This window comes from Mastacembelus armatus, chromosome 12 (genome assembly GCF_900324485.2).
Source record: "Mastacembelus armatus chromosome 12, fMasArm1.2, whole genome shotgun sequence".
NCBI lineage: Eukaryota > Metazoa > Chordata > Actinopteri > Synbranchiformes > Mastacembelidae > Mastacembelus > Mastacembelus armatus.
In genome coordinates, this window is record NC_046644.1 from 14,190,585 (window position 1) to 14,212,817 (window position 22,233).

Sequence of the window (22,233 nt, forward strand, 5' to 3'; positions counted from 1 at the left end):
CAGAAGTTTACATACACTGTGTAAAAAGGCAAAAACATTTTTTCCTACTGTCTGAAATCAGACTAAACTTTTCCTGTTTTAGGGCATTTAGGATTGCCAAAATTATTTCTATTTGCTAAATGCTGCAATAATGACAGAGAGAATATTTTAGAGAGATTGTTACTTTCTTTGAAGTAAGAGGTTTACATACATTTCCTTAGTATTTGGTAGCATTGTCTTTAAAGTGTATGACTTGGGTCAAGCGTTTTGGGTATCCTTCCACAAGCTTCTCGGAATAGTTTGCTGGAATTCTGGCCCATTCCTCCTGACAGAACTGGTGTAGCTGAGTCAGGTTTGTAGGCCGCCTTGCTCGCACACGCCTTTTCAATTCTGCCCACAAATTTTCTATGGGATTGAGATCAGGGCTTTGTGATGGCCACTCCCAAGCATTAACTTTGCTGTCCTTAAGCCACTTTGTGACTATTTTGGCAGTATGCTTAGGGTCATTGTCCATTTAGAAGACCCATTTGCGCCCAAGCTTCAACTTCCTGCCTGATGGCTTGAGATGTTGCCTCAATATTTCCACATAATGTTCTTTCTTCATGATGCCATCAATTTTATGAAGTGCACCAGTTCCTCCTGCAACAAAACAGCCCCACAACATGATGCTCCCACCCCCATACTTTACAGTTGTGATGGTGTTCTCAGGTTTACAAGCTTGACCCTTTTTCCTCCAAATGTAACGATGGTCATTATGGCCAAACAGTTCCACTTTAGTTTCATGAGACCATAGGACATGTCTCCAAAAATTAGGGTCTCCCTGTGTGTGTTTGCAAACCGTAATCTGGCTTCTTCCTGGCTGAGTGGCCTTTTAGCCCATGTCGGTACAGGACTCGTTTGACTGTGGATAATGACACACTCTTACCAGCTCCAGGCATCATCTTCACAAGGTCTTTAGCTTTGGTTCTGGCGTTAATTCGCACGTTTCGGACCAAAATACGTTCATCCCTGGGACACAGAACCTGTCTCCTTCCTGAGCGGTATGATGGCTGGACATTTCCATGTTGTTTATACTTGCGGATAATTGTTTGAACAGATGAACGTGGCACCTTCAAGCATCTGGAAATTGCACCCAAGGATGAACCAGAGAAAATGGAATTAATACAGCATGTCTCGCTCAGAAGGCTGTCAATCTGACCAAATATTAATTTATTAGGTTCATACTGCTAGTTGTGCTCCCTGGCAAAACAACAGCACCGCAACTTGTTAGAAGAATACATTTGTTTGATTTTTGAGCCAAAATCAAGGTCTCTGCAACCCTGCAGGGCATGTACCCAAAATACCCCTGTGAGTAAGTGCTGATAGTGTTTGCAAGCCTGATGCTTCAGGTCTCATATGCGCTGACTAAACCAGACACCACATTTTCTGCTGTTGTGTCTTCATGTTCTGTTTGTGCCATGCTCGAAGTTATATATAAATTAGATAGACAACACAACTTTACAGGTGCCAATGACCTCTATGTATGTAGTATACATAGGTGTGTGAAAACCATAGGAATGTGTGACCAGTGTCTGATGCTAAAGAGAAACCGAGTAAAAAATAAACCCCAACCACAATATTAAAAAAAGCAAAACAGGAGCTGGTGTGACTTAGTGGAGGCATTTGCAGCCTGACATAAATGGTTGTGGAAAGGTAAAACAAGCACTCCCTCTAGAGGAATCTGATTGCAATAGGAGAGAAACCATTTGCAGGCTTTTGTTTTGTTTTGTGCCCATTATCTTGCATGAGTTACCCTGCTGCTGAAAATGGGTTAGAAGAAAATGAAGACAAAACATTCATAGAGTATTGTAGAATTAGGTGAATGATACAGAAAAGTAAGCCTACTTATTTAGGATTCAGGATGGGGAATCCCACCCTTTTTATACTCTTCTGCATATTTGTAGGTTATGCATCATTTCAAACAAAAGTCAGGGCCACTGAAACCAGAATATGACTCAAAGCTGAAAGAGAGTGGAGAAAAAAATGGGAAATGGGAAACGCTTGCTTTTCTGAGTTCATTTCTGTATGTGTGTAATTAAAAAAAATTCATCACGTTATTAGATTTACATGGTAGCCTATGTAGTGTCCTATTTTATGCTATTTTAATGTAGTGTTGGTATTTTAACACTAGAGATCACTGTTGAATCAGAGAAACTGTGTAAGACAATCTCACATAAAACCACACTGTACAATACTATGGTATATTTGTTTTACACCATTCATTCATTGGTACAATTTTAGTTTTATAAGCTGATACAGCACAAATCTAAACTGTAAAACTTTTTAAAATGAAAATAAACTGACTAAACATGAACTATATTCCCTACTGATCACACTGATTGTGTAGCTGCAACAAGGGATCTATTGAATACTGTGTATTAAATATGAATTCCTACTAGATGATCACACAGACGTTTACTATAAGCCTATATCATGCTATAACAGGCCCAGTAATCAGTGGGTGCCCTCTATTTGTTGTGATAATAAACTAAATACAAATGTCCGTGTGATATTGGAGTGTGCTTTTAGAGTTATAATATTTATAATACTTATATACTTATACTTATATACTTATAATCACTTTTCTTAATGTTATATTCGTGAAAGACTGGTGAATATTGGTGAAAAATAAAGCAGCAGCGGCGTTTGTTTCCCCATTAGACGTCGTTCAGTGACGTATGACGCTGTGAGCCGAGCCGATCCAGCCCTCACTCTGCCCTGTTCATTCTCAGGCCGGGTAGGACCCCAGCAACAGCGCTGCGATCGGTTGAACCTACGGAGATTGGGCTTCACAATCGTCGTCCATCCTTTGAATAGGCAACATTTTGTGGAAATATATCACTGTCACTGATCAGAAGATACCCTAAGTCGTTGAATCGGTGAGTTATGGATGTGGATGATGGAGCCAAATGTCCAGTTTTTGCTCGTCTGCTCCGCTGCCCAGTTTTATTGTTGCTTTGTTCTGGGCAGCAGCCATTTTTAATCGCCTTGTCCTACATTCCCATCGCTGCCTTCCGACCTCTCTGAAAGCCACGAAAAGCTGAAAATGTTAGCATTGGTGTGGGTGTTTGGTTGTGGTTTTCACAGAGACAGTGTGTTTAAAGCATTTAAATGCACAGAACTCCCCCGGCCTGTCAGGGTTGTTTTCGAACACTTGACTGGAGTTTAACGGGATTGCTCTTTCGCTAGTTTTTGAAAAAGCTAGCTAATGCTAACGTTGAGCAATTGGTTGTGTTTTGTTGTTTCTTCGTTCTGACGTAAATAAAGTGGAAAGCATTCATCTACACGTTTTTGTTATCTTCCCCGATATAAGACCAGCCGACTATGATGATACTGATTTTTACAGGACCTTGGCCACTAACACTCGATGTTTACATAGCCATTTTTCGTTAGCTAGCAGCTAACTAGCATACTTTAGCAATGATTGCTAGCAACTAACGCCACACCAAGAGTCCTTCTTGACATCTGTGTTAAGTTAGGGTAAGATGCTGTAGAGGTACTGTGTGTGTAGTCTGCTAAACTGACCTAGGGTCGTCTTTGCATCATCTCAGATGTCTGAAATACGTTGTTTTGTTTGCGTGCAGCGAATTGTCTGGTGTCAATTTTAAGTGCTAGAATTAGCTTTAGCGTTTAGCGCCATAGTGGCATTTACAAGTAACGTTAACGTTAGAGAGGCTAAACGTTATCCTGTGGGCTTAAAACGTGTGCTATGATATATTCATGTATAGCACACACATGTTATTTGGTTTGGTTGGCCAATGATTGAAATGCAAATATAGTCAAAGATGGATAACATTAAGGCTAGCTGCCATAGCGTTAGCTTCCATATAGTTATTCAACAGAATATAACTGTACATACTAGGATTTATCTTAAATTACTTGGTAATTGTAATGCATAACTAACTAACTCCACGTTGACGAACATATATTTTCTTTAAAAGTCCTGCTAATAAGCCTATGATGATCTATAACCGAGCGGCCTCCGTTAAGCTGTGGATTGGTTAGTATTGGACTTATAAGGCGATAACAGTTATTTATTGTCATAAGTTAGATTTGTCTACAAAATATTCAAAACAGCAGATACGGATTGTTGTAGCTAACACAAAAAAAGCACTTTTAATGAACGCCTTTATGTTTGACACTGCACATATTGTTTTGCTACTTGGATTAAGATGACACTTTGAAAGTTGAGCACAGTTAATGTTCGCTGTTTTTAAGGTTCATTTGAAGCTGAAAAAACAACCACTTCATCTGATTTGATTGACTGACTTGCTTATGTGAAACAAGATGGTAGATCTTGTGTTATTGTTATTACTAGCAAACAAAAGGGCTTCATTTACTGTTGTACAGCTAACTGTTTATTTAGAAAACTAATTTGAAATACTTTATGCTGGTCAAAAAATGTGGTGATGTGTACATGTATGTGGTTGTGATTTTGTTTCTGTAGTTTATGTTGTGTTTTAGTAGTAGTTGACAGTATTACATTGCACGGAGTGTATCTTTGTTTATTTCTGCAGGTAATCAGCAGTGTTGGCGCTGATAATTTTGTAAATACATAACATTATTTTGCTAGATTTGAGCTAGCACATACCCTAAACATGTTAAATCAGGTTTTTTGAGGACATGGTTCTTACTAAAACATATATGCTACTCATCAGTCTTTTTCCCCAAACATGGCATCTACAAAGCAGCAGTAACTTCAGTAAGGGAATAATAGATGGAAATGGAGTTCCAACCAGGAAAGAGAAAGGATGCTTAGCATTTTCCTTACTTCCTGCCTACAAGAATCTGGTCTAGTGTTGTTTTGAACAAAGTGGTAAAAATGTCAAATGATAATTCGTTTAAAAGAAATAGTTAATTCACGTAAAAAAAAACAAAACAAAACAAACATTATTCTTAGTGGTACCTAGCCAAACAAAACAGTTGCTATAAAGATTTTAAGATATCTGCTGCAGAGACCTGCTGACACTGTGGCAAAGAGTCCACACACCTCAGCTGTTTTCAGTGTGAGTTATTTTCCATCAAACATAAAAACAAATAGAAAATGGAATGAAAAAAACATGTTATAGGGATTCTCTGACTGATGTGTGATTTCTTTGGTTTTAGTAGGGCAGCAGTAACAAAATCTACCTGTATAGTCTTGAAATTTGTCCAGAATAAGAAATCTGCCACAGTGAATATTAAATCATTTTATCTTGTGCATGGTCATTCACAGCATGTCTGCTGTGACTCAGTGCCGATATGTAAGGTACAAAATACCAGTAATATTAAACAACCAATTGGCTCTTGCATGTCTTGGGATAAGTGGGATGGTCATGGTGCCATCAGGTCTGACAAACTAGCTCAAGTTGAAGAAAAGTTCTACAGAAAATATTAACATAAAGCTGATGTGATTTTTTTTTTTTTTTCTCTCCATTTTTTCTTTCTCCCCAATTCATATCAGATCTGCACTGAAGGAGTAATGACAGGAACTCAAAACAATTGTTTAAAAAAAAAAATCCACTCTTACTTTATGTTGAGGGGACTGTGTATGCAACTTTGATGTTGCACTGGAAATGCTTGGGGTCAATGTGTGGCCCTGACTTAAGGAAGATCTAGTTCTAATTGGAGAAATTAACTATGCCTCCCCTCACATTGCCCACATTTTTAGTTAAAAGTTACAAATAAGCTTGCATGAACATAGAAAAATTATATTTTGCTGCTGATATGCATACATATTCTGCATCCATGTGAGGACAAAAATACGCAGTCTGTAGGACTGCATTGAAAATCAGCAGTCTCTAATCCACTGCACTGCTTCTCATTCATGCTTCATGATCACTACTTCTCTACTCATTAGCGCTACAAATTCAACACTGACTGGTGGTCAGCCAGCTATATGTGTGGTGTGTCTAAATGACAGCTTCACAAAGTAGTACATAAATGTCTTCCACCTGTGATGTTTTTTTCTACAACGAGGTCTGTACTAAATGTGGAAGTTTCTTCTCTCTTTTTTTTTTTCTAGAATCAGAAGGCACTGGGAAGAGGCGCAAAGAAAAATTTCCATACTCGATGACATTACATCGCAATGTCAGATCGTTTGGGGCAAATAACCAAGTCCAAGGATGGGAAAAGCAAGTATTCCTCACTCAGCCTATTTGACAAGTACAAGGGAAAATCAATAGAAACTCAGAAAAACACAGGTAAAGTTCATTGTTTATTTTTCTTTCCTCTTATTTACCTTCTTTACATCTGTTACCATCCTTTCATAATTTTGTATTCACCCGTTTTCTCCCCCTTGGTAGTTACGCGACATGGCTTGCAGAGTCTTGGCAAAGTGGCCACAGCCCGGCGCATGCCCCCACCCGCTCACCTGCCAAGCCTGAAGTCTGAAAACAAAGGAAACGATCCCAACGTGATTATTGTGCCCAAAGACGGTACAGGATGGGCAAACAAGCAGGAACAACCCGATCAAAAGAGGTAAGGGTCGAAAAGTTTATATACTGCTAACTGCCCTCTCGTACCTGTGCATGCTTTGAGTAAGTTTCCTAAAACAAACATTTTTCTTCTTTCATTTTTGTAGTTCTATTGCATCAATACCACAGCTGCCGGAGTTGCAGCCGCAGCTGGCTTTACAGAAATCTCTATCCAATCTTCAGAAGCCCTCACCAGTAGTCAGCCAGGAGGTGAGTATGTGCAGCAGTGGCTATGTTTCACCAGATTTTTACCACCATAAAGATTACATTTGTGCTTTTATTTATGTTATTTTTGAGAAGTACCCTTTAATATCAGAACTGTTGGTATAGAATAAATTCCAGTAGTGAGCCTTGAAGGTCATAGACCCGATGCAGCTATTAGAATTAGGAACTTTCTTCATTTCCACAGAACACAAACACAGGTGGACCAAAGCAATGGGCCCAGCTAAATGGAAAGACAGTAGAGCAAGATGGTGAGTCATTCAACATTTATCTAAATTTGTGAGATGGTTTAAAATCAAATGATATGCTAATAGTAAATAATAGGCTTTTTTCTGTTTTCAACCTTCTTTGTCTGATTTATGCAAATACCAGACAGGTGCACTAATACCATACATCTTGTCGCTTCAGGTTCAAGGGCCTCAAACCGACTTCAGCCCTTCTCTCACGAGGAATTTCCCACGCTGAAGGCAGCTGGAGAACAGGACAGGGCTGGCAAGGAAAGAAGCGGCTTCGATCCGTCGTATGGGCCCGGACCAAGCCTCCGCCCCCAGAGTAAGCCTCAGTTCTCAAGGAGTGGCTGGCATTTGCATAGATAAGCTAATGTCTGATTGTTTGATGGGAAGCAACTTATTAAACTGGTGGCAAGATTTTTGGATGTCTTGAAGCTGATGGTATTGATGAAACATTAATGTCTTTCTGATAAAGTTTAAGAAAAGAGAAAGAAAACAAACCCAAAAAAATCAATGGGAGTAAATAAGAAGTTGTAACTTGTGTATTTTTCTAGCAAGTTAAATTGGATGTGTTGACATTTCTCACTGACTCAGCTTTCACCCCAGGGTTTTCCCATTGCCCCTACTTTTAGACATTCTCATGAACAACTATGGATGTTCATAAATGGCCTTTTCAGGAATAGCGGGTTGATTTGACCCACTGTCCCAATTAACTCGTCAGTTAAAACGTGGAAATTATATAAAAAAGTCAGTGGTATTGGATTAAATTGCATATTTTGTTTAATTTTGTTTATGTTGATTTTGTCAATTGCGCTTTCTGAAGTTGTCTTTTCCCCACTACAAGATGTGACGAGCTGGAGGGAAGGTGGTGGCAGGAACCTTCAGCCCTCGTCTCTGACCCTCAGCCTGCCTGCAGATCCTGAGGGTAAGCTCACTGCCCTGGGTGAGACTGGCACCCCTCCGGCCTCATCTCACCCCTCTTCTGCCACTGGCACCACCTCCTCCAGTGCAGTGACAGCACAATCACCAGGCCTTGACCCCAAAGAGCCTTCCCTGCGACCTGCCCAGCCTGTTCGCAGAACAGCCGTCCCTACTGCCCTACAGTACCAGCTTCACCACACTTCCACTGCTGTCTACCATGACATGTTGCCCGCATTTGTAAGTATATGACTTTCTTAACTTTTGAAGCCATTGTTTTTTTTTTTTTTTTTTTTAAATAGCTTCAAATACAGCAGTCTTGTCCTGTCGGCTTTTAGATATAGTTAGAAAAGAGCTGATATTTTTGTTTGCATATTTCTGCTATGAACACACATTTTGTCATCCTGCTGTTTTTAGATGTGCTCTAAAGAGCCACGTGAAGCCCCAGGTACAGAACATGGTCCCACCACTGTAGCAGCCCCAGCCCGATTTGACAGCAAACCGACTTTTAGACAGAGTTTCCCCAAACCTGATGTTGTCAAGTAAGTCAGTTTATTATTAGTGAGCATTTGAAAAAATTAAGCAGTCTGCAATGTTTCACAATGACTCATTTGTTATTTTTTATTGCAGTGGTGATGTGAGAAGAGAGAACCGCTTTGTCCGTGCCCCACCACGGCTCTCTTCTCAGCCAATACGTAGGCCTGGTGACAGACCACTGCGCCCGGCCATCATTAATCCTGAGGACCTGAAGGATCTGGATGAGCTAGACAATGACTGTGAGGATGGATGGGCTGGTCAGTATTTCTTAGACTTACAAGGCTGAAAAAAATGTATACTCAGTTGTGTTAGTAACAAAGAAGAGCACACTTTTAATTCCCAGTTCCACATTATTTCCCACACCTCTTTGCTGACAGTTAGTCTGTTATTTTCAGGACTTCATGAAGAAGTTGATTATAGTGAGAAGCTCAAGTTCAGTGATGATGAAGAAGAGCACTTGTCCGATAAAAACAAGATATGGTGAGATCTTTTCTCATAGCTCATTGCTGCTCTAAGCTCTTGAAAAACTGTAGTATTATTATTTCAAGGGGTCTCGGAGTAATTCTGATCTTTTACTTTTTAGGACTGAATGGGAGAGGGAAAGAGAGAACCAGCGTGACTGCCAGTCTTCCCTAAGTTCAGGTGAGACATCTTACCCCCAGGAGGGTCCTGAGGAGAGTTATTCTTACCAACATCACCCTCACGAGCCTCCCAGGAAGACCAGCGGTAGATATCTCTCTATGGATACCCAGGTAACACCTGTGCTGTGTTTTTCCACTTTAATCTACCTCTTTTGAGATTACTTATCTGAGATTAGCTACTTATGTTTCTTATTGTTATAATGCATCTTGTTCTGTAAACCCTGTGACAACGGAGGACAAAGCAACACTACAGAGCACATGAACAGTGTTGCACCTCTACATGCCCCTAACTGAGACTTACTATGAATTGAGAGCGATGACCTTGCTGTAACCATAGTGATGTGTCTGACTGCTTTTTCACTTGTTTCATCCTTTTCACTTGCTAAGCAGAGGCACAATTAAATACAGATTGTACATCATTTTTTATTTGTAAAACATGTCAGTCTTTGACTAAACGAGTTATTGAGGCTTTTTGTGTGAGTGGGTGGGCTTAGCAGTCTTAGTAATTTAGGGTGTGCTTAAAACATAGTCTAAGGGGCATTCTCCTTAGTGGTAACCTGCCCTGTAACAATCTGACCTTAGATCAGTTTCCCTTTTTCCATTATTTAGATGAATGCAAAATCTTACGAAACAGTTTACCCCCAGGCATCATTTGATCTGTCAGGGTTGATTTGTGAAGAAATGGGTACTTATTTATATTTTGATTTTAAAATGGTGCATCTTTTTGGTCATTGTCATATGTGCTGTGGAGTGTTTAGTTTAAATTGTCAGAGACATGTGCACAATCAAAATTAAAACAAAATTTCCTGTCTTTTGATGGTCATATCTCCTGGGCTGTGAACTACCTCTGTTCCATCTCTAGGCTCAGCAGAAAAACCAAGGTGAGCCACTATCTGACCAGGAAGAGCACCAACGGCAGTCTCAGATTCAGGCTCCCACTAGAGCAAAGTATGTGTCACCTGAGCTCTCCGAGGCTGTTGAGAGAGCTCGCAGACGCCGAGAAGAGGAGGAGAGGCGTGCCCGTGAGGAACGGCTGGCTGCCTGTGCTGAAAAACTCAAAAAGCTGGATGAAAAGTTTGGGAAAACTGAAAGGCAGACATCAAGGACAGAGGATGGCCAGAAAGAGGGAGAGGGTAAAGAAGTCCCTCTGTCCCCAAACAGAGAACAACATAAAGGCCACCATGAGAACTGGCAGTACACCACAAAAGGTAAAAAAAAAAAAAAAATCCACTTAGACTTGCACAGTGAGACCTCCATATACCATTTAAAATATAAACACTACTGCAGATTTAAACAAAACATTTTAATTGTGTTTTCTGATCAAATGATTTCCAGATGGAAGTGAATGTCCTCCACGCACCTCTCCTGGCCACAATTACTGTGAGGAACCTGACTTCTCAGCCTACCGTGGCAGTGAGGATGATGGAGGCCAGGAGCCCTCTTCTCCTTCAGGAGAGTACAATGTCCGTCATTCTTCAAAACCTATTCCACCCCGCTTTCAAAAGCAGCCACAGCACCACCAGCAGCAGGTGAGCCAGGGTTCTAATCTCAGACTAATATTTTAGGTGCTGCTTCATGAGAACAGAGCTTTTAAGGGTTGATTGAATTAATGGTATTAGCAACACCTGTGTTTTTCATACTATGACAGGTCAAAATGTATGAGGCCACTGGTAATTATTTTCTTTATAGAACAGCACCTGTTATTATAGATTTTCTTGCAAAAACAAAGAAAATTCAAATAGTTCTTAATTTCATATTACCTGTGCATTTTAGTGTAATGTAGGTTTCTTTCCTTCCTTTTTTTTAAAAATATAGATATTCTCAAAACTAAAACTTGATGCCCCTATTTGTGTACCTTTGAAGTCCTTTTTTGCCCAGAGCAAGTTTAACTATGTTTGCTATAACTGTTATATAGGAACAAGTATACAAGATGCAGCATTGGCAGCAATCAGGTCACCCTGCCCCATCTGGCTCAGGCCATGGACAGCGAGGCTACTATCCTCCACATGTCCTTGGGTTTGATCCCCGCTGGATGATGATGCCACCTTTCATGGATCCCCGCATGACCCAAGGGCGATCTCCCGTGGACTACTACCCGGGTGCTGTCCACTCTACAGGTAAACAACAAGAACACAAGGATATATGCACATATTTTAGAATTGGGAGTTTGTTTTTAGAATGTTTTCTATTATGTGGAAAAAATAAAATGAAAGAACTGACTGTTTCAGCTGGGATGATGAAACCCATAATGAATCAAGACCACTTGAACAGTCCTGGTTCTGATGATGGATGCCATCCCAACCTGCGCCAGGAGAGAAGAGCCCCTTCCACAGAGCCTTACCCTATGTGGAACCAGGATGGCTACCCTTTGCGCAGCTTTACTCCACCTTACCAGAGACAGCATGAAAGCTCAGATAGTGGCCAGCCAGATGACAGGTGTGTTATTGTGTTTGAAAATATTAGATCCTGTTCATTTTGAATTTCTTAAATTAAGGCATCCTCTCATAAATTTTTGATTAAAATGCCCAGAAACTGTTTTACAAATCAGTATTACTAAGTAAAACAGGCCTTTCTGAATGGGTGTGTCTGTTACTATTACTCACCTTTTTGCATCTACTTTTTTCCACAGAAGTGATATGACCTGCTCCCAGCAAGACTCGTATGACGAGAGAGCCAATGAATGCTCTATTCACCCACAAGATGATTTCTCCCATCCTGTTTACCAGAGCCGAGGCACAGATAGAGATCATGACCAAGGCTTGCTGACCACTGCTCAGAACAGCTCACAGAGTCACACAGATAATGAATACTCAAAGCAAGACTCTAGAGATAAGCACCTGAAAGATGGCCCTGAATCTCAAGATGAGACTCCTGATGGATCCAAGGACAACTGGAAGAGAGATGGAGGTCAAAAACAAGATGGTGGACTCAATAATGTGCAAAGCCAGTGGTCTGAACCCAGTTCTAGTTCCAGTAGTAGTGTCAGCCAGCCAATTGAGACCAGTGGGCGCACCTTGACTCGCAGAACTGGGCCCATCAAGAAACCAGTTCTCAAGGCTCTCAAAGTGGAAGACAAGGAAAATGAGAAGCCTAAACCTGAGCCTGAAGAGAAGCCTGTCCCCTATCGTCTGGAGAAAGAAGTCCTGACTAATGTTTATGATCTGAAGAAAGATAACCAGCCTGCCAGCAACAAGTTCTCTGTGTCACCTGTCGAGAAACAGCCTGAAGAAAGGCAGCGTCAATCACCAGCTCCTGTCAAAACAGACAGACCCCTGAGCACCCACAGTGATGACACTCCAAAAGAGAACACCTGGGATAGCGGTAAGAGCCATTTACTCAAAGATAGCCAGGAAAACCGGGAGTCCCAGGTACCACGTCGCAATAACTGGATATTCATTGACGAAGAACAGGCATTTGGTGCAGTCAGGGGAACAGGTAGAGGCCGCAGCCGAGGTTTTAGGGAATTCAGCTCCAGAGGTGGAACACGTGGTGGCCGAGGTGGAGACAATCTCAGAGGGGCTTATAACAACAATAACAACAGCAGTGGCACTCAGCGAACAGGCAGAAGCCGAGCACCACCTAGAGACCTTGTCAAAGTTGAGGAGTTCCAGAGAGGCAAGCCACGAAGACGAAATGTCAGTGAGACCCTGAGTGAGGCCTCTGAGTATGAGGAACTGCCCAAGAGGCGCCGCCAGAAGGGATCTGAAAATGGTGAAGGTTACACTGAGTCTGGAGAAGTCCGTAAAGCTGATAGAGACTCCTGGAGATCCAATAAAGTTTATACAGATGACCAGCCTGCCACAGATTCCAGAGAAAAGCCCAAGACCAACAGGGGCTTTGGAAGTCGCATGCTGCCTCCCAGACTGAACACCACTGGAAATTACAATCGAAGCTTTGGAGGCTCTAGGGACATTTCTACATGGAGGGGCCGTGGTGCCCAGTTTAGTAGCAGTGGTGTTGCCATGCAAGAAAATGGTTATGGTCCTGGACCTGAGACTACTTACTCACGCAGACCTCCTATTGAACGTGAGACCCTCAAATATACCTCAAAGTTCACTGGCTCGTTCATGGAAAATGGTACAGAGGACCGTGAAGGGGAGTATTACTTTGACAATGACCACCCTGACAGGCAAGTGCTGAGGAGACGACGTCCGCCCCGTCAAGACAAGCCTCCACGCTTCCGTCGTCTGCGACAAGAACGTGAACCTGGGTCAAATCAGTGGACAAGTGATGAATATTTAAATGGAGACTTTGCAAAACCCTGGCCTGGACGCTCCAAAGGTAGTGGGGAAGACAGCTGGCCCAGTGGCCACTACTCTGGTGGACGATCCAGCCAGCAGGCTGAAGAATGGGAGACAGGATCAGACAACAGTGACTTTGGTGACTGGAGAGAAAAGCGAGGTGGAAGTACAGGTGCAGCTACACAGGGGCATAGTGATATTCCCTCTGACTCTGGTCATAGTGAACCAGGTTCTGGTGAGAAGAGGGAGCTTTCCAAGAGAAGCTTCTCTAGCCAGAGACCCCTAGTGGAACGGCAGAACAGAAAAGGAGAGCCATCATTGCTGGAAGTGAGCAAGATGACACGTACACCTGATAATCCTCCCACCTCGTCCTCTAACAGGAGTGACAGTTGGCAGAACGGAGGGACTTCCTGTAAGAGGTGAGGTGAATAATAGAACAAACAGAAGATGAAGGTTATTGTAGTTTTATTATTGTTTGTAATTTATCTGTTGCTTCTTGGGTTCATTCTTTATTTGGACCATATTCACATCATCCCAGCCTAACCTAATAGCAATAGTTTACTTGACCAAATTTGATCTGACATTACCATGGTCTGCATAGTTCTGTGGAGACTCCTCCTTTGTGCTCCACTGTTTAAGGAAGTTTAAAAATAATATTTTATGTTATTATAAGCTGGGATTGGCCCCAGCCCTGCTGTGACCCTCTGCAGGATAAGTGTTTGAGATGATGGATGGATGGATGATTATTAGTCTACTATTTCCCCTGCTATTAAGCACAGTCTTTGGTACCGAGCACTGTTCAGACAAGGATAGCCAGTTTCTTGTCTAGATGAATGTGGTAATCGTGCCTGTGCTTGACTAGGGAACTGGCTAATTGAACACTGTAGGTTTTTCAGCTTAATTCTGTAACCTTTCCTGAACTTGGAAAAGATTAACCATGAGATTCTACATTGACCATGAAATTCTCAGTTTCAGTAGTTTTTTTTTTTTTTTTTTTTTTTTTTTTAATATGTTGAATCACTTTTACTCTTATTTTGTTTGCAGCAGGAGCCCAGATGAGACGAGCCCAGTCTACAGTATAGACCATCCAGAGGAGAGGGAGCCCATTGAGCCCTCAGGGAAGAAATTAGACAAAGAGCTGAAGCCAGGGCCTGTCAAGACGGACATTACTGAACCTCTGTCTCAGTATGAGCTCAGCAGCTACTCACGTGAGTAGGATGTTTATTTCTGTTTTTAGGTTGTTAGAAGTGAAAAATCTCTGGACAGTTGGTGCTGCTACATTTCACGTGTCTATTTTGTAGTTGAGGGGGATGGAGGGGTACCAGTTTCAAATCTAGATGGATACCCAGATGCCTTGTCCAAAAAGCAAAGACGCCCACAGGAAGATGAGAGGAGGAGGAAGGAACCAGGTGCTCCTGTAAGTTAAACATATGCTGTGAAGAGTCCAATCAACCCTGTCAAGAGATGTTTGGGCGGGGTATTTATTCATTTATTTATTTTTATATTTTCTTGCTTTTGCCTATGTTAGGTGCCAGTGAAGACCAGGACAATTCCATCCAAAATACCACCACGCTTTGCCAAGAAGCAGGGAAGCATGAGCATTGAACAACCTGAGGAAGCTCTTTCTTCCAACAACCTGGGAACAGAAATTTGGGAGACTAATAGTTCAGGTAGTAAGCAGATCCAGCTTTCTTCCAGAGCTTTGTTCTTTTTTTCTTGTTGTGTTTTTTAACTAATGGCATTCGTTTATCTCCTCCAGCACTATCCGTACAGTCTTCAGGGGGAGACTCGTGGACTAAACAAGTGTCTTATACTGGGAGTGAGCCCAACTCTGAGGTAGTACTATGGTCATTGAAACCTCCACCTACAGTGTATACATTCTACATTTTTTTTCTGTAGTTAAACTTTTTCTTCTCTGCTTATTACTGACCAAAAAAAAAGTTGCAACAGTGCTGGATTATTTTGAGAAGCATGACAAATAAATGCATTTTCTTCTATTTGGCCAGGACTCTGATGCTAGTCCTGAGCAGAGTAAAGAACAGCACAAGCCAGGACCCATTGGAAATGAACGTTCTCTGAAGCACCGCAAGGGCTCTGAAGGTGTTGATCGACTTGAAGGTGGCCCCATCACTCCAGTCAATGGTGTGGACCTTCATGTGGACACTGTGCTGCCTGTACCTCCTATTGAGTTTGGTGTCAGTGCCAAAGACTCTGATTTCAGTCTGCCACCAGGCTCCACCCCAGTGCCTGTGTCCAATCCTGTCAACAAACTTCAAGATGCACTTACCACCAATGTGAGTGATGTCTATATATTTTAATCTGTATTTTTGTGGTAGATTTGAGGTGATGTGATGAAAATGCATCACGGATAATTGCAGTCAAAATCAGTAACAGAATGCTACAGGGATATTTCAGTAATACAAGTTTCTTTTTGTGCTTGATAACAAAAGATATTAACTTTATGCTGATGGATCTTTAAACTTGTTGTTTTTAAACAGACGGCTCTCAATCAGAGTATCCCCATGCTGCGTTCTAACCACCTGCAGCCTGGCATTAACCTCAACCCAATTTCATTCCCCAGTGCTGACCTTACTCTTAAGGTATGTGAATCCCTTTTTTTTTTTTTTTTCACAGAAACATAAAGGCAAAACTGACTGTCATTTAGAAATGCTAACTAACTCTGTCTTTTTCGTTAGATGGAATCGGCACGCAAGGCATGGGAGAACTCACAGTCCCTCCCGGAGCAGGGCTCTCCTGGTGCAGGTGCTTCAGGTGCACAGACTCCCTGCAGTGCTGGCTCATCCAGTGGTGTCAGCTACAGTTCTTTTGGAGGAGTTTCCATGCCTCCGATGCCTGTGGCATCAGTAGCGCCTTCCATGTCCATGCAAGGTAAACTGCATTTAGCCTGTTTGATGAGAGCTTTTTTTTTTTTTTTTTTTTTGAGGAGAGTTAAACTGACTTCCTTTTGTTACCTATTTTTTCTGTAGGTAATCATATTCCACCATTGTATCTGGATGGTCATGTCTTCCCAAGCCAGCCACGCCTTGTACCTCCCACTATGACCCAGCAGCAAACTTACCAACAGGTAGTGGGATACCATAAACACACACAGGCAGGCTTGTTTGTTTATCAGTAGAATTTTCATTATAATACATTTGCTCATTTATTCAGGCCGCAGCCCAGCAGATACCCATCTCTTTACATACATCTCTTCAGGCTCAGGCTCAGTTGGGTCTTCGGGGAGGCCTGCCTGTCTCTCAGTCCCAAGATATGTTCAACTCTATTCCCCCCTTCAGGTACTGCCACCTGAGTTTCTCAGAATTCCCAATGATCTCATTACTTGGCCTCTGTCATATTGTCTGATTCATGTAGGGCACAAACATATTAAACCTTTTTGAGTGTACTTTATTGTATTCCTTTGTCTTATTCTTCTTATTGTACTCCTCCTTTCAGGTCGCAGGTTTACATGCATCCAAACCTGTCACAGCCCAGCCCCATGGTGCTGTCAGGCGGAGCCCCTCTCAAGGGGCCCTACTCAGCTTTCCCTGGCATGCAGCCCTCAGACATGGTCAAGCCCCAGTCAGGCTCACACTACCAGCCAATGAATGGCAGTCAGCAGCTAGTCTATGACAACCAGATTAACCAGGGACCTGGTATTGGTTCTTCACAGTTAATGGACTCTCAGCTCATCCAGGTTGGTGAACTGGTAAAGCTTGGTTTCAAGCAGCTAACAAAATACTGTTTCTCATTGTTTGTCAGATTTCACTGCAATTTTATAAGATTATGTAGAAACCTTTTTAACATAGTTACACCATAATTAGACTATTTCCCTAAACAATAACAGCATTTACAATACAATTTAAAATATCTCTACCAGGTGACTATGCCCCTTCCTGGCTCTCAGCTGCGCTACGGCTCAGCTCAACAACATCTCATCCTCCCACAGTCCATCCAGCTGCAACAAGGGCAAAACCTGTCAGTGGGAGCCCCACGCCGAATGCTGCCACCTGGCTCCCAGCCTGCTGTCATGACTGGCAGCCGAGAGGTATGGCTCATTATCATTTATCCCACAACAGAAATTTCAGACAAATCTGTGTAAGGCCACATATTGTAAAAGTAGCTGTCAACCTGGTTTATGTTTGTTGACAATGCTTCTTTCTCAATGTCCTCTTCTCAGGGTTCACAGATAGAAATGAAAGGTTTCCAGTTCTCTGAGAAGCCCAATCACTCCCCAGGTATATCTGGAGGGTCCTATAGGTGAGTGGAAATAACTTGTGCAAATAATAGAACTTAACTGTATAGAACACTTTGTATACAGCTTGTCTCTGTGATCAGGTAAGACATGATTTATCACAACGTAGGTTAGTGAATTGGATTTTAACATCTAATTTCTTTCACTTTTTGTCCTCAGGCCAGGGTCTGCTAGCCCCAGTGGGAAGCCATCTGGTCCTGGGGGCACTATAGGCCCTCTGCCAACACATTTTACTCAACAGGTATCACTTTTTTACACATTTTGTGGGAACTGTACTTTCAAGGTTAATCAGGGCATTTTGAAACTTTGGCCAGTTGGAAGGTTTTCCCAATGTCTAAGGCTGAATTTGGTGCATTTCCTAAAGTGTAACAGCTTCTGTCAAGGTGATTACAATGGGCCAAAACATGTTAATAAGATGCATTTAAGGAAACAGACCTGTGGCTGAACTCAAACAAAATGGCCAAGTTTTAAAATGCCCCAAGAAATTTAACATTAGCATGTTAATTCTGTGTTTTCATTTATTTGCCACCCCTTCCTCTGTTTGCCCCCTCCTCTCCCATGACCAACAGGTCCCACCTGCTCAGGGCAGCATGGTGATGCACATGCGGCCCCCCACCACTGGCCCTTTCCCTAACCCCATCCAGAGACCAGTTATGCAGGTCAACAAGCCTGTCATCATCCGCTCCCCCCCTTACCCCAATCCTGGCCGTGACCCTCCCCACTCCACCCCTCCCTCAGCCCCTGAGCCCCCAGTCAAAGGGCCAGAGGATGGCATGAAGGTGAGCCACCCACTGTAAATATAGGTAATTTAATTTAATCCTTTTTTCTTTCTCTATTTGCAATATTTGGTTTTTCTTAGAATGTGTCTTTGAGTATACAGTTGTAGTTATATTTGAGAGGTCTTGAATACATTTTAGTGTGTACGACTTATCTGAAGTAGTATGTTTATACTGTTGACAGTGACAAGTTTATAGACTAAATTGTACTGTACTATGAAAATGTTTCATAAATGTAATTTTCATTGGAGTGTTTTTTTGTAACAGTAATGGCTCATATTATTAAATGTAACCATTTATTCATAAAAGGATTTTGGATATTCTAACACTGATAATTTGATTTAAGTAACACAAATGTTACTATATAAATGTATGGTTTACCAGGGATTACTACAGATCATTCTACCTTACCTTTTCTTTGTGCAGAATAAAACTATACGAGAAATGCGCAAGGCAGTGGGTGAGGGCAAGACAACATCCGGGGGTATAACCAGCAAACTCCAGGAACCCCTGCCCTCCACGGGGCAAGCCAAACCAGCACGCACTGGAGCCATTAAACCCCAGGCTGTCAAACTAGAAGAGGGCAAGGCATAAAAATGGACCTTAAAATCCTCATCACCCAGCCTTCCAACACAAAGCCTCCTTACCTGTCTAAGCCTTCTTACCCCAAGGCACCAAGGCAAGGGGCAAACATACAGACATCATGATGAATTACCCCTCTTGAACTGTCAGAACTGGACACAATTATTTCACAACACGTATAGAGATATATAAATATATAAATATATACATAGACACAGTCTTTTAAGCAGATCTCTTCAAGGTTCTCTTTAATTTATTATTGTCACTTTTGAGGGAAAAACAGTAAAGATATGTTTTTTGTGTTTCTCCTTGAAGTGGGGAAAAGGAAAATGGCCAGCTTAGACAGAAGGTTCATTTTTCACACCAATTTGCCAAACTGTATTTTACTCTGTTTATGGACTGTAGCCCTTAAGACCAGGCAAACACTTGTCACTAGAAGCAAAGTTTTTTTTTTATTTTTTTTTTTTAACAAATTTAAGTGGGGCACTTTTTGTCATTTTCATTGGCATTTTTGCTAGAAAATAAAGGTTTGAGTCAGCCTGACACATTCATCATACTGGTAAATGACTTTTATTCACCCTGAAAACTCATAACTTCACGTGGTGGACAGCATTGCATCTCAACAAGGCAAACGTGAAGTGCGTCAGTCTAGAATCACATCATCTGTGGTTCTTTACTGAGCCTACGAACTATGGCGAAACTGCTTAGAGTGTGAGGAATGGTTTCTTTTCTTGAAACTTTGCTTTTATGTTCTTTTGCTTGCTCTCTTCTCTATGTAAATTGCAACAAAAAGATGGACATATTACGAAAATCATGTTGCTTCCACAGGAACGACACTGGCATTGATAGTGTGCATGGGATGTACTGAATGTGTGTAAACTGGCAGGACTCCTTCCTAGAAGCTAGCAACATTTCACAAAGACTGTACCTGTATTCATCATTTATGCTGCCATCGACCGTGTGGATTTTGATCAACAAAGCTGGTAAAAATATCGGGTTCATTGTGAAGTCTGTGTGTCGGGAGGGTGGGGTCAGGAATGCATTCACAATTGCTGTAAACGACACCCAAAATAGCTGAAATGTTTGCTTCTCGCTGTGTTTTGAGCGGTAATGGTTCAGATTGTCTATGAACATGTAATATAAGCAATGATTTTTACGTCTCTCAACCTGCCCCCCCACCTTTCTTCTTTAAGGCTCCTGAAAGACTTCCCTCTCTAATTCTGTTCAAATCCCACTCAACAGTACTGTGAGGAATTGTGAAGAAACGCACTCGTTACCGTTTAGTTATTCAGCATCTGGTCTCTGAGGTGGCACTAGCAATAAATGCAACCTAACTATAATCTAAATCAGGGTCCAAACAACATTTTTTTTTTTTCCAGTTGGATGCTAATAATCACAAGCAAGGGGTGTTTAGCATTGCTTGTTGAATTAAAATCCGGTCTTTGCTTAAGCTTTTTTTTTTTTTGTGCGCACTGCAGTTCCAGGACTCTGAAGGACTTTTAAAGTGTTTGTTCTATTGGAAAATATGAAGCTGTTGGAATCCTCATTTTATTTTATTTTTTGTAATGGACCCTCATTTTGGAACTCAATGTCATAACTGGTTAAATGTTACTGCTTACTGTAACGCTCCATGACACTACAAAATGTTGCAGTTTATCCTTGATGACAGTGTTTCACTGGTATATATGTATATGCATACTTAACTGTACAGTCGAGCCTCGTCAGCGAGAGGAGGCTTAAACTCATGTTTCATTTAAATATTGTGGCACTATAAAGGATTTCACGTTGAAAAGGTCAGTGTGTTTTCAGAATGGACTGCTTTCACTTGATAGGTTTATTTGGCTTAGAGTGTTTTTGCCTCTTTTCCCTTACTGCAGAATGCTTCTCATCATTGTACCTGCACCAAAATGTTGCCCTGACGTTTTTGTACTTTTAAGATGCATATTTCATTTTGTCAGAGGACCAGTGCTTTCTACAGCTGATCAGCATTCTATTTATCCTACCTGACCTTTATCCAGATATTTGATCATTAATCTCCCTTGTTAAAAAAAAAACAAAAAAAAACAAAAGCTTATTCAAAGAAAAGAAATAAAGCAGTTGTGGTTTCTTAAATGTACAGTTGATTCTGCAGCCTCACTTTGTCAAATTAAAACCATGTTTCAGATTCTTGTCAAGACCTACAGAAAATGGTTTTAGGCCTGGGAACTGACTGTTAGGTGAGATTTGTAGGGTGTGCAGTGTCCTTGATGGAAGTTGCTTTGACAGAGTATATTTACAGTAAGCAAGCCACTGCACAGTTGAATGGTTTGAGACTGTGACCAGAACAATTTCTGAAAAACATGTTGTTTCTGAGACTTTCACACAAAAATAGTCACCCTGAAGGCAAAGGCCTGGTTTTTAGTGGATACAAGCATTTTCCAAAGGAACTCCTGGAGTGGAAGTCCAAGTTTGGTGTTGTAATGCTGGTTGTTTGTTACTCATCTACCTAGTGTATATGGAAAAAAAAAATCTTTAAAATGCAGAGAACAGCTCTGAATAGTAGAGAACTCATATTTGTGCGATTTGAATAACTTTTTGATCTCTACTGTTAGGAACTGTAGTAATTTTACACCTACAAAATAAGGCTCTGTTTATATGTATTTTTGTATGATTGCAGAAATATTTTTTTTCAATGTATTTTCAATAAGTTTGGTTAATATAAGTTTTAAATCCATATGAAAGTTCATCATTGTTCCTGTTATAAAGGCATTTACTATAAAGTAGTATAAGCCCCCCTGACTAACAGCAATTACCGTAATACCCCGATAATAATGCACCTGTAAAAAAAAAAAAAAGCAGTTTAGTTATGTGACGTCGGAAGTGTCAGATTCCAGAGATTTTGCAGGACAAAGACGAGACTTGTCCGGACGAAGAAAATATCTCCTTTCTGCGCAGCGAGGAAGCCGCGAACTTCACCGCAGGATTTATTTCTTGGAGTTTCACCTCTGAGCATTTCGTTGTTTTTCACGTCGCATAAACAAAGTAAGGTGACTTTTGTTTTGAAACCTATTCTTCCTCCGTTGTGGTCGTCTACTCGGTAACGTTAAACGGGCCTTTAAATCCAACCTTCTGTCTCTAACGTCGTCCTGAAACAAACCTGTTTTCTTTAGTTTGTAATTAGCCCCAAAGCAAACTTACTCTTTACTGTTTACTGACCGTAACAGTGGGATGTTAGCTAAAACACCTAGGAGCCCGTAACTTTACTAACGTTACAAATGATCGAGTTAATTCACTGTTTCTCCATAAATGGGGATAAAAATGTTAATTGAGAGTTGAAAATAGATCAACCCAGTTATCTCATTGTTTGCTAAACTTTTTTACA

At 41.3% G+C, this 22,233-nt stretch overlaps 1 protein-coding gene across 3 annotated transcripts; it reads left to right on the forward strand.

Moving 5' to 3' along the window:
• The first annotated feature begins 2,750 nt into the window (after positions 1-2,750).
• Positions 2,751-20,907, forward strand: prrc2b (proline-rich coiled-coil 2B). Of its 3 annotated transcripts, none has more exons than XM_026297043.1 (31): positions 2,751-2,897; positions 6,023-6,200; positions 6,303-6,477; positions 6,581-6,683; positions 6,883-6,946; positions 7,104-7,247; positions 7,770-8,083; positions 8,261-8,385; positions 8,474-8,637; positions 8,776-8,860; positions 8,964-9,132; positions 9,884-10,229; positions 10,357-10,550; positions 10,937-11,138; positions 11,250-11,457; positions 11,651-13,681; positions 14,307-14,470; positions 14,564-14,679; positions 14,791-14,932; positions 15,022-15,098; positions 15,269-15,556; positions 15,761-15,862; positions 15,959-16,151; positions 16,250-16,347; positions 16,434-16,558; positions 16,716-16,956; positions 17,140-17,307; positions 17,440-17,519; positions 17,674-17,755; positions 18,084-18,293; positions 18,717-20,907. In XM_026297043.1, the coding sequence occupies exons 2-31, from the start codon at positions 6,086-6,088 to the stop codon at positions 18,882-18,884; spliced, it is 6,693 nt and encodes a 2,230-aa protein (XP_026152828.1). In that variant the 5' UTR covers positions 2,751-2,897; positions 6,023-6,085; the 3' UTR covers positions 18,885-20,907. The 3 variants fall into 3 exon arrangements, with proteins under 3 accessions (XP_026152828.1, XP_026152830.1, XP_026152829.1); XM_026297045.1 differs by having other exon boundaries at positions 16,479-16,558; XM_026297044.1 differs by having other exon boundaries at positions 14,310-14,470.
• The last annotated feature ends 1,326 nt before the right edge of the window (positions 20,908-22,233 follow it).

What these genes read in the sequence shown, in the direction of transcription:
- prrc2b (XM_026297043.1), top strand. Translation starts at nt 6,086, where the DNA reads ATGTCAGATCGTTTGGGGCAAATAACCAAGTCCAAGGATGGGAAAAGC. An exon ending in GCCTTCCATGTCCATGCAAG is followed by an intron (nt 16,152 to 16,249) that starts GTAAACTGCATT and finishes TTTTTTCTGTAG; the next exon opens with GTAATCATATTCCACCATTG. An exon ending in GGCCAGAGGATGGCATGAAG is followed by an intron (nt 18,294 to 18,716) that starts GTGAGCCACCCA and finishes TTCTTTGTGCAG; the next exon opens with AATAAAACTATACGAGAAAT.